This window comes from Tiliqua scincoides, chromosome 3 (genome assembly GCF_035046505.1).
Source record: "Tiliqua scincoides isolate rTilSci1 chromosome 3, rTilSci1.hap2, whole genome shotgun sequence".
NCBI lineage: Eukaryota > Metazoa > Chordata > Lepidosauria > Squamata > Scincidae > Tiliqua > Tiliqua scincoides.
The window spans coordinates 76,775,464-76,788,434 of NC_089823.1; the positions used below are offsets into that span (position 1 = coordinate 76,775,464).

At 38.8% G+C, this 12,971-nt stretch overlaps 1 protein-coding gene across 4 annotated transcripts in view; it reads right to left on the minus strand.

Moving 5' to 3' along the window:
* Positions 1-243: 243 nt before the first annotated feature.
* CNKSR2 (connector enhancer of kinase suppressor of Ras 2) overlaps positions 244-12,971 on the minus strand; it is a 202,072-nt gene continuing 189,344 nt past the window's right edge. For all 4 annotated transcript variants that reach the window (XM_066620486.1, XM_066620485.1, XM_066620484.1 and 1 more), the window contains 2 exons: positions 1,824-2,020; positions 244-459 (listed from right to left, as the gene is read on the minus strand). In XM_066620486.1, the coding sequence (XP_066476583.1) occupies positions 244-459; positions 1,824-2,020 (413 nt within the window). The remainder of the gene's footprint in view (positions 460-1,823; positions 2,021-12,971) is intronic.

Consider the following 12,971-nt stretch of genomic DNA (forward strand, 5'->3'; position numbering starts at 1 on the left):
ATTCCATCTTTGGATCATAGTCAGTGTTTGTAAACATGAACATAAACTGAGCATCAGCAGCATAAAAAGTATATAAGTTTCTGTTCACACAATGACCATGGAAATAGTACTTTACTTATTTCAGAAACATTAAAATAGATCTCCTGTTAAGTTTATATAAAAGCTACTCTGTGAAGTTGAATAAACGTCTGGAGTGCCAGGAAGGGGCAAAGACAAAATTAGAAACAATTGGAATTTTTTCTTTTATACATGAGTTTCAATGTAGGAATGAGTATGAGCTAAAGAGTCTAGGAGTGCATCCATTTCATCAGAATCATTTACAGGATCCTCAGGGAGGTTATTCTGAGAACTATCCAGGAAGAGGTCAAGGTACATTTGTTTCCAGTCTTGAAAGTCTTTCGATGTCAGATCTGGATTTTCCAGAACTTTATCTATGATGGTTACCTCTTCTTCTCTGGCCTGGAAGAAAACAAAAGGATCTGCTCAAAGATGAGGAACAAAGCATATCCCTTGAAATGCAGGGCTGTTTGTTTCCTTAACAGTTCATTGGCTTGCTTAATTAAGTCATTTCTGCCCAACTTTGCATATACACAACAGGGATCTACACCTGTGGGCTGGGCAGAAATGAGTTAAAATGGTGATCTGTTCTCTCAAGCTCTTTACAATGCTGGATCTTTTTAAAAGTACCCAAAGTTTTTCTAGCTGTTTATCCTAGAGAAACATTTATATTTGGGGCTTCAAATAACTAAAATGGTTCGTTCTAGAGACGAACAACTTCTCAAGGCCAAGAAAAAGCATTGAATTGTGGACAAGCAGCCATGAGAACTGGGAGGGAGAAAAGAAGGAAGGGCAGGAGAAACTTATGAAGAACCATGGGCTGGGATACAGTAAATGGGCAGAACCCCACATTAGGGATTTTCCAGAACCAATTGTCTGTGGCGTGGCTGGTGTTTGGGGAATGCCAGGACATTTCTAGCTGCCCATCCATCCAATAACTGTCATTCATATCCTTTTGCAGACATTATAGAAAATGTGTGGAGACCACCACATAGAGGAGGCGGCATGCCAGCAAGCCCTGTCCCAAAACAGATGGGATCCTGAAGTCCTGTTCCCTGCTACCCACAAGTGTTGCAGTTTCATGTTGTAGTCAGGAAGAGAGCTTTCCTATAATTAGGTGCCCTGAACTCCCAGGGTTTTAATTACATGGGGGAATATTTCCTGAGTACAGCTTTTTGCTTTTTTTTTTTTTTTTTTTTTTTTGCTGCAGACACTGGACTTATGGAAAGTGGGACATAGCTTCAGAAGCATATTAGTGCAGGACCAGGATTTCCTAGCATACTCTTGCTGCCCCACCCCTGCATTCTCCTAAAACCTTTACATAATGTCTGCACAGAGCTCATGTACATATTAGCAAAATGGGGTATTCTCAAAGCATGAAATGGCATTGCTCTCCACAGGGAATGTTGTTTTATTAGAAGAGAACTAGGAAGCCAAACAAAATAATTTAATGCTCTGAAGTACTTAAAATAATATGACAATTTTGACAGATCTGTGACATCTCCAGTATAATGAATCATTGCAGCAAGATGGACCAGAAGCTGATGAAATCTCTATGGATCAAGAGGTTAAAATTGGAGCAGCAGCAATATGGGTGCTTTTATACATTGAGAAATGAAGCTCTCTCTCTCTCTCTCTCTCTCAACTACTTTTGTATATGACATTTTACAATGTCTGCCTTCCTCTTTCATTTATGCAGTAACTTTCTTGAGTACAATACAGGATGAGCCAATACTTTTTTAAAGATTTGCCCACAGTTAACTCACCTTTAAAGTGCTTTTCAAAATTCGTAACTGGTGCAATTTTTCATTAACTACTGGATCACTGCATCTTTTAATAAAAGATTTCTTGTACTCCACTGTGGTAGAAATTTGCCGGTCTCCTAAAGGGGACAAACTAGCTAGCTCCAAGGATCGGTACAAATCTTGCAAGGAATCTGCAGGCTTTTCTTCTACAGTTTCAGCTGTAAGACACAGAAAGAATTAACTACATAGATTAAAATAAAAAAATCCATAACAGCGGTTTTGAAATTGTGTTGGGGTCATCGGAAGCTGCCTTATATCAAATCACATCATTGGTCCATCTAGGTCAGTAATGTCAACTAGCAGTGGTTTTCCAGAGTTTCAGACATGAATTTTTATCTGTCCTACCTGGAGATGCCAGGGATTGATACATAGACCATCTGCATGTAAACTCTCTGCTCAGTAGCCATAGGTCTTCCCACAGCCATGGGTAAGAAAACACTTGCTTGACCACATGCAAGTTTAATTGTTGAAAACATGGAAAAAACATTACTCAGTAACGGACCTGCCCTGCTACGTGTCCTGCAGCAAAGGTCAGTGATGCCACCTCCTGCACCACATGACCCCCCCAGCACCATGGAGCCTCGCGCAATGTTGGGGCTGACTGGGAAAGTATTCTGAAGCTTCCCCGTAGTCTTAAACAGTACTTCACTCCTCCCTGTTATGTGCAGATTCTGTTTCTTGGTTATAACCAAGTGTGAGAAAAAGTGATTACATTCAGAAACTGAAATGTATATGAATGAATTTAGTGGTGTTATATATTTTATAACATATTGTTAACTTTGAGTGTTTAGCATTTACTGCAACATTTTTGCATGTTGAACAGAGCATTGAAGACAAAGCCTTGCAGAGTTGGGACAGTTGTAAACCTGAGGCGACATGTCTTGAGGTTGGGATGGGCAAAGGTGTAACAAAATGGATAGTTGTTGAAGAGCACAGGACACAGACAATATCATTTTCCTAACCTCAACCTCCTTTTCCAACAAACCAATCATTGCAGTCAAAAATGACAGCAAGGTGAAGAAGATAAAAATTAAATTATATTATAATTTTGTTGTTTACATGTTCCGTTTTCCTGTGATCAGGTGTATTTCAGATTACTCAAAACTAGTTTTATAAGCAAGAAGTGAATAACTTTTGAGGACCTCTTTTACATTTTTATTTACTCAAAAGGGCCAGAAGGCTATGTTTGCCATGTAAATGCATTTTAAATAAAATTTTAAAAATTGCTTTTTAAAACATTTATCTCCCCCTTTCCTTTCTGTGCTCCTTACACTACACTCTCTTATCAGTCTCTCTTTGCATCACCTCTCCTCTGCTATTCCCTTCCCCCTTTTGTGCTACAGTCCGTAACTCTCTCTCTCTTTCTCTCTCTGTAACATCACAAGTCAGAATGTCCACTTCTTAAACACCCTCTTTTTTTTGGTTTCCCACTCACTGGTTTTACTACAGCCTCATCTCTCTTACCAGTTTTGTCCTCCAGCTCACAAAGTGCTCACTCTCCACCAGAACATATTTCTGTACCATCATATGTTACTATCATTTCCCATTCCATAGTTTCTGTGTACCCCCATTTTTCAGTATCCTCTTTTCTCTTCCCAGCCATGGGTTTCTCTACTCTTTGTTTCTGCACCCCACAGCAATTTCTCACTTCTCTCTTTACATTTTATTTTCTTTCTCCTTTTTTTCTTTCTCTACCATTTCTCATAAATCTACAATTCTTCCCCTTTCTTCCTTTGGTCTCTAGAGGCCCAATCCTATTGAACAGAGACAATGCAGCCATGCCAACATGGTGTGAGCTGCACCCTGCAATTGAGCAGGGGCAGTCACAGAGGCCTCTTCAAGGTAAGGGAATATTAATTCCCTTACCTTGGAGTTGTACTGCAGCAGCAGCAGCACTGGAAAGTTGGATAGGATTGGGGCCTTTCTGACACCAACAAGTTATCTTTATTTCTTCTCACTCAACAGCACACAAAGTTCTCACTCTTCCGCAGTCTCAGACACGCAGCTAAACCATGTCCTATAACTGATTGCAACAGGAAAGAGAACTGGTGCCAACTCTCCCACATGCTTTTGAATCCAGAGAGGAAGAGCAAAGCAGACACGAAGGCATTCTCCCTTCCTCACTTTTGATAGGCTTTGAGCAGGCTTTAGGTCTCTTTTCCATTATACTGATAACTTGGGAGCCCTACTGCTGTTCTGCTCCTTCTGCCACCGTTGGGATAATGTGAAGAGCTCCAGGTTCTACTTAGATTAAGGGCACAGTCCTAACCAGGTCTACTCAGAAGTAAGTCCTATTTTGTTCAATGGGGCTTACTCTCAGGAAAGTGTGGTTAGGATTGCAGCCTAAGAGCGCAATCCTAACCCCTTATGTCAGTAATTTCCAGCACTGGCATAGCGGTGCCAATGGGAAGTGTGCTACATCCTGCAGTTGGGTGTCACTCACAGAGGCCTCCTCAAAGTAAGGGAATGTTTGTTCCCTTACCTCAGAGCTGCATTGCCCTGCATTGTCAGTGCTGGAAAGTACTTATTATAAGTACTTATTAAATACTTATTATAAGTATAATAAGTATAAAATACTTATTATAAGTATTACACAGCTTATAATAAATAAAATAGAAACACAAGGCAGTTAATAGTAAAACCAACAGTGGGAGGAGCACATCTTGATAAATCTACCCACATTAGTAGCACTATTGCTGGAAACAGAGAGAACACCAGTATGATTACAACTCCAGTGTGGACTTCCCCCACTTGTTGCACTATGGTAACAGCATAGGTAGGTAAAGCACAGCACTGTAGTTGGTTCCAAGCTATTACCATATCATAAGAAGAGGACCATAGATGTTCTGAGAAGTGAGGAAGTGTCATGACCAATTGGAATTTCTCCAGAAGATCATCAATAGCCAGGGAGACAACTGCAATAACAGCACAATTCTACGCATGTCTATTAGGAGTAAGTTCAACTGAATTCAGTGGCACTTTCTCCCAGGTAAGTAAGTATAGGATTGCAGTCTAAGATCATGAACCTTATGTTTGCAGGTCTGCTGTACAGTATTTGAAGATTCACAAAGATAATACTAGGTCAAATATAGTCATGATTTCTGTGGAAACCTTACTGTATATAACAAATGTTTCATAAGAATGCTTTAGCACATTTGTGAAGAATGAGACAAGCGTTAACAAATTTTCTATAGCACCAATGGTACCTCAGGTGCACAGCTGAAAGGTATTTCCTTTAGGTGTATTTATCCATTCAACAAAATTAAGTGTATAGAGTCCAGCCAGGACCAACCTTTTCTCTAAGCTGCATGACCATTAATGGAGCCCCAGGCAGCTTCCATCAAAGTACTGTTGATGTTAGTGCTGAGTGCCCTGGAGCTGCCCCATCACAGCACTGTGAAGGTGTTCTCCACTCCCTGTGGAAATGACAGGGGGGATTGACCAGGACTGAATCAAACCTTCAACGAAGGTTGGGAATCTCTCTCTCTCTCTCTCTCAGATAAAAACACACCCAGGAGCCACAAGAACTAGCACATCGGGGTTTAGAACATCTCTTGCTGAAGTGCTAATTTTTGATATGCAGGGTTTTTTTAAACTTTGGTGAAGCATTAACACACACAACTTTCATATGTGTGATGTTATACAGTCTACGAAAATCTCTTCTACTACAGTTTTGTTGAATCTGCAGATTGGGCAGGCAAAAATACAATGGAAAATATCACAGAAGCCAGCAACTCTATAATACATTCTTTTGAGCTACAAGAAGTCCAAAGCAGATGAACTAGTTTCTTATTAAGAAGCAATCACAGATACAAAAGAACATCTGAACCAGTTTCTTCTACAGACGATCTGAAGTTCATTGGGGAAAAAAAGTTTTCAGGAGATTAGAATGACCACTAAATTCATTTTAAAATTAGAGTTACAGTTCATTCTTATTATCCAAGATCCCCCATGAATGCAAAAAACCGTGCTAAAATAAATTGTGTGTTTTTTTAAAAATTTGTCCCTTGAAAAACATTCGAATGAATGCAAAAAAAAAGGTCTCCTTATCTTAGTGTGGCAAACTGAAAGGCTGCAGGAAGGTCTATATGAGTCCAATCCACCTGTGCTCTGTTGGAAATTGCCTTGAATCAACTCTCCAAAGGAGTAGATTCAGTATCACCCATCTGCCATTCAAGAACTTAAGCACAGGGCTGGATCCTTTCTACCTACAGGTATGCCTTGGAAATAATTTCAAGGAAAAGACCGATATGGCTGATTAAAGCAAATGGCCTGACTTTTAACTTTTGGAGGCCCTCTTGGCAGTACATGAATGCATACAGAGCACAGCCACAAGGGTTATAAAGACTATTTAAAAATATTATGTGTTCCAAAGAGGTTTCAGTATATACAAGTTACTAGTTTATCAACTGGAACAGGTTAACTCATGTTGGTGGATCAGGCAAAGGGGGATAGGATAAAGTGCGTGCCTGGCACTGCCAACCCCGCCCCTGCCTGGGCCTGATCCACCCAACCTCTGCTCCTGCTGCTGTCTTCCCCTGCCCTGTTACAACCCTCCCCACCCTCCACCTGTGCCAGACTTACCTGCTCCGGTGGGTGTAGTTCTGCGCATCTGCACCAGTGGGAAGGCTCTGGCCTTCCTGCCAGCGCTGCTTATAGGCACGCTGTCGCAAAGTGCTTTAGGGTACTTTTGGGACAGCTTATGTCAGCAGCACGAGCGCTTTGTCAGCACAAGTAATAGATAGGATTGGGCCATTATTAATACACTGTGCAGTATTATGCTATAGTAGGCCTCTTCCTCCATGACTTGTTATTCTAGTGCCAGCCTCTTAGTAGATGTACTATGCAGTACAAAAGTACGAGTGTTCTGTTTCTTGCTTTTCTCCCAAGCCATTTTTTCCCCAGCACCTTTGCCAGTGCAGCAAGTTGAGGAGGCAGAGTCCCACAGTGATCAGAGGGTGCACAGCCTTCCCTTGAATTGCTTTATCCAAACAAAACAACTACAGTGGATCAGATAGTCTTAAACCAAGAAAATGAATCTATATAAAAACAGAAATGTTTTTCTTTAATTTTCTATGCTGGTGGGACTTTATTAAATGCTACAATTAACATACATCACCCCTACAAAAATTACAAAGTATAAAGAAATTTTGACCTTTAGGTTTCTTCTTCACCTACAAAGATGCTGCTAAGGTTAAATCAGTGTAACTGCCAATATATCTTAAACTGGGATCTCCCACAGCACAAATGAACTCTCATTCCTGAATAATTTTGGACATAACTTTAGTAAGAAATATTTCATATTTTCAAATCACATGAAGAAAAAATATGAAAGATGCCATTTACTTTTCGTAATCAGTGGTGAACTTTGATTATTAAATATAAAGTTATTGAATTTCAGAGTTATTTTACAGGATTTTCAACAGACACCTTACTGGAGGGTATGAAATATATACTGTAATTGCTCCATCAGTTGAAGACCAGAAAGTGTTGATTGTTTAACAGCCCTTCTTTAAGTTAATATGTTAAAGGATTTCAGTTTGGGTGTGGCACATACTGATTCACCCTACCCACTACCTTCATCATAAAGAAGGGAAGAAACATCCAAATAAGCGCCTTACCTGAAGGTCATAAGAGGTAGCTATTGACAAAAAGTGCAAAGAAAAGAGAAAAATAAAATATAAAATCAACATAAAATTAGCAGAAAACAAATACACTTCTAAATATGTGTGGGTGATGACAAACATTTATAAACCTCTCTAATCTAATTTACTTTAAGTCCTAGACAACAAAATAGATCAGATCAATAATTTCATGTGCATTTCAATACTGTATTAAAGCAGTTATAATTTTCCAAGCAGAATACTTGAGCATATTTTTAAGTGAATGCTACTACAGTTTGATGGCAGACTTATTTTAAATTTTCTTCAGTTTAGAGATCAGGTGATACCATACTATCAGGATATTTATTTATTCCTTGCAGGGCAAGAACTGTGGTAGGGAATAGATCTTTTTTTCAATTCCTTTTAATGGGAAATACATTAGGAAAGCAACAATCCTGTCTTTATGGAAAAAAAGCTGCCACAAAGTATCTCTGGCATGAAATAGGAGGTCATATCACAGAAGACTGTGCAAAAGGTTAAATAGCAGCCTGGATGTAGCTACATTAGTCATGTCAGATTTGAGCAACATTTCTATGCCAAGCGTTATAGGAGGCGTGACCAAGTTTAAACACAGAACATATGCATCCCCCACACAATGTTCTCTCGTATTAAGAGCACTATTTCACAATTGCATACATTTTATATTTGCCACCAGAGCAACTACAATAGCATGGCAGCTGGTCTTCACCATAAAAGCTTCCTGTACTTTAAATAAGGAGGCCAATAAGCCTGCATTCTACATTCTTTACACTGAACAGCCCAATAGTGTAATATGTTATTTCACTTCATGGAAGTGCTGAACAGCTGATCATCAAACTTTTGTTTTCTAAGCATCAATACAGATCCTGTTCTACTTCCAGTACTGCTACCATGGCAGCTTGGTTTCTTTCTTAGCCATGACAGATACCAGTCCTATATGAAAGCAATCATAGCAGCAGTGATGCTCTTCAATGCAGCCTGAATCAACATACATGACAAAGAGGGTACACAAAGATCAGGGCTACAAACTTCATTCCTTCAAACATGCTATTGTATTTTGTTTTGTACCAGTGAATCTAAGGTAATTAGTTCCATACATATGACCAGAGTAATATCCTGAAGATGCTGTATGTCAGAGGTTTCCTTTTTCTTTCTGGCAGGCTACAGCACAAGCCTGAATGGTTCAGTGTACAGTGGCATTATGGAAACAAACCTACAGCATATTTGCAGCTTGATTTTGCAAAATCAATTTTCTTCTTCAGTGTGATAACATGAAGAAAAAAGGCTGCTCTGAATCATTAGAAGAAGGCCCTGACTAACCCCAGGGGAAAGCTTTATGAAAAATGGCAGTACCTGCCTCCAAAGAAAGTTACCCTTATGAAACGTGAAGCAATACTTTAAAACCTCTTATTTCCTTGTAAAAACTGTTTGTATTAAGAAAATGACTGTAATTTTACAAACTTTATTTTAAAGTAATACATTGAAATTTGACAAAGTTATGTGCAATTAATGTCATAGGCCGCCCTCTAAGTACCCCTGGAAAATGGAAATGGCCATTCAATGCACTATTTTAAAAAGGGATAAATGTCTGCTTTGAAATTTGAATGCATGAGGGTGCCAGCTTGTTCTAGCCTCTGGCAAAGTATAGCAAATAAGCTAGCACTGAAAACCCAAAATAGCTGTCAAGACATTTTAACTTCTAATCTCAGGTTTTTACCCCCCAATTTATTTCCAAAACATTTCATTTCTATCTAATTAGAGATTTTAATGAAAGACTATAAAAGTTTTTAGCCCATTCCAGCTAGTTTTTAGTAATAAATCTTTCAGGTTGCAAAGTCTTTTATGCTCTAAGCAGTGATTGACTGCCCTGAAAAAAGATTCTACACAGGAATCTTACATAGAAAGTTCAGATCTGTCTTTCTGGTCTTACTCTAAAACAGAAGAATCTTAAACCAGGCAGTTATTTTTCAGAACACATGGTTAACTTAGAAACATGGGAGTGTGGCATCTCTATCCAACAGATAAAACCTAATGATCAAAAAGCCCAATCCAGCCAAATTTAAGAGTTCCAAATTCCATTATTTTCTATGTGAAAGGTTTAGGCAAGAACTTTAACTCTTCTGTTCAGATCACCAGAACCTAAACATCCTTAACTTTGGCTAAATTATGCCAAAAGGTTGTTGTGGAATTTTAAAAAAATACAGATGGCCCTCATTATCTGTGGAGGTTCCGTTCCAGGAACCCCTGTGGATGTTTGAATCCACAGTTTTCTGTTAACCCCAAGTCTCTGAAGGGAACTGGAGCACTGCTCTGGTCATCACTGGACACTTTCTGAAGTTCACAGAGGCTGCACGTGTCTGCCCGCAGCTTCTGCAGGCTTCAGAATGAAGCCTGGAGAGCTTTAAATGAGACTTCTGGTTTTCAGCAAATGTGCAAGCAGATGTGCATGGCCTCTGTGGGCTTCAAATAGCCTCTGGACCCAACTGGAGCACAGCTCTGGTCAGTCTCGGGGTCCTTAGGGGCCCTGGTTCGGCACCTACAGATGACTAAATCTGCAGATGCTAAACCCATGGATAACGTGGGCCCTTGTATTAGCCAATAATCAATAATATACTTTGAAAAAATACATGTTATAGATTTGTGCTTATGAAAAATAGTGGAAGGTATAGTCAACATTTTAGTAATCTTAAATGACTTAAATCTTTTTTTATTTTAATGAAATTTCCCACTGTCTTGTCTAAAGAATATAGGCTTTTATTTATTTATTTTTTAAAAATGTATATTAAAGCTGTTAGGGTCTGCTGCTACTAGGCAGGTGCTGTGTATTACTCATGTGGAAAAAAGTATAACTCATTTCTTTATAAAAAGGGAAATATATGCATTTGTATATAAATAACTCTATATAATTTATTGGTATTAACATAATGCAATACCATGCACAGACCTGACAGAAATAAAACATTTCAAAATACATTTTAAAATTCTCTCTCCATAGGATAGTATGAAATATCAAGAAATTAGCATTGACATTACAGTACACCCTTAGCCAAAAATAGAAAGAAAATCCACATCCAATCACAGAGATACAGGCAAATAATGATCCATAGGAGACCCAGTACATAATGATAGACAATATCTGAATTTACTTTGAGACACATTCAGGAAAAATCTTGGCCCCAGAACTACCTCCTATGGATCCTGCTTGATTTACAGAGAATACTTTATGCTTGCGCTGCAAGGCAACATCACTCACATTTAAGTCTGAGAAGGAAAGGAGAAAATGGAAGATTGTTATCTGCAGAGTTTGAAACGTTCCAGTATGAGGCATCATCTTCATTGTCATAACATCTATCTGTGCACCAACTAATAAAGCATTGTTAACCAAGGAGCAAACTCTGCTGCAATCCTAAGCACACTTGAAAGTAAGGTTCAAGCTAAATTCAACAGTGGTAGAGGTTCCTTGTTTCATATATAAAGTGTCAGATAGGGAGGCAACTTTCAGAGGAAAAGAAATATGCAGATGAGATGAGTTGCATCTCCTCTATACCTACTGCCTTCCTCTCCAAAGTCTTCCCCCCAAAGCACTTTTTCTTATAGCTGATCTCTTTTTCAGTAGATTTTTCAATTCCCTTGGGGGGCAGACTGCGGGAAGGCAAGCACAGGTAGAAGAATTTAGCACCCAATACCTGCACGCTTCTTTTGCTTTAAAAATCTGACACTCATCCTTGTTATCCAACAGTTTGAGACAGACTTGAGTTTAAATAATTGGATCTGCCACCATCATGTGTTTGAACTTAAACCTTACTGAAATCAACAAAATTTACTTCCAAGTCAACATGGTTAGGACTGGGCTATTTCACAACAGTCTGTGCACACTTGGAGTTGATAGAATACATTTCATGGTAGTATTATACAGCAAGTTAACTTCCTTCACTAATGTGAAATACACTAAGAATAATATTTGCTCTTTCCACTGACTGGATGGAAGTAACTGAAGTCCATTTTGAAAAATAGGATTTTATAGTTACCATAGCTGATCCCTCTTTCTTTCCTTGAAGACTGCAGAACACACCTGAGAGTCATCATAGCCCTTCCCCTGCCATGACCCTCTTTCCCTTCTGTTTCTCCCAAGTTGGTGGAAGTATTTTCTGCAACTGTATTCCATGTAGCCTGGGTTTGATATTGTGCCTAGTCCCTCTGTAGAAAGGATGCATTCTTCAAAATAAAAGCATTAGGTCTGGCAACAGCTTTGCCCCTTGTAAGACTTTCCTGGAGGCCCTTTACCCAGGCTTTGGTTGTCTATATTTTAAAGTCTATAAATGAGAACATCAGAGTTATTCAAGAAGAATTGATTGACTTTTGAATGCAGGACATTAGAGGTTGCTTGCAAGAGGCTGAAGATGAGTCTCCGTCGTGCCAATTCTCTCCGATCTAAATTCTCTAACCAAAAGTTTATCAATCTCTGAGTCCAAACGGTTCAGTGCCAAGAGAAGTGGATCCGAGTTGGCATGGGGAGGTTCTATCAACTCTCGCAGTGCTTTAGCCTAATACGATAAAGCAGTGATACAATATGGTGAAAGAACTGTGATGGGCCATTATTTCTATATCATATTAGTACTGCATTAGAAACATGATCATGCAATCTTGATAAAGAGATAAAGCATATATGGCAAGATTTTCATGTGATGTTAGCTCCATAGCACTCTTTTAACCTGCATGCACACATGCTCAAGAAAATAAAATTCATGTCATTGTTCTGCTATGAGAGTTTAGAAGTTTTAATTCTGTGATGGAAGAAAAGTAATTAGTATGCAATTTTGGATTTCAAATTTGCATTAAAAATATAACAATTATAATCAAAATAAATAATGTGATAGTTAACACATATTTATTCTCAATGTAATTAACAGTTAGGATTTTCCTATTCGGTATGTACCACAAAAGGCTACTGAGGGAAGATGATAAACCAAGTAGGATTGAAGCATTCAATGTTCTCAACATGGGTTTAAAAAAAAACAACACTCACACACATATACTCTACCATCAACTAATCACTGACCAAGAAAATAGTATTGAAAAGGAAAGTCTAGTTTATGAGAGATCCAGTGCAATCATGTGGAACTTGAAATTTTATATTACCAAAAATCTTCATGCTGAATGAGTGCTAAGCTTAAATAAAGCTAGGATCTGTACCGGTGATACAAATATAATTCTCTTTCTCATACACACACTCACACACAATGAGTGAAAAGGTCCAACAAATCGAGCAATAAATCCCATTATTGTCAGCCAAATCCTTTTAAGGCAAGTGGCCACCAATATATCTTTTGACACCATGGGTCCAATGTCAATCTCCTGCCAACCTAGACCATTCAGCACCACTGATAGAGCATGCACTGCATGCTATAGGTGGGAGGGAGGGAACCCCCACACAGAGCAGGAGAGGTAAGTTGAAATCTTTTATACT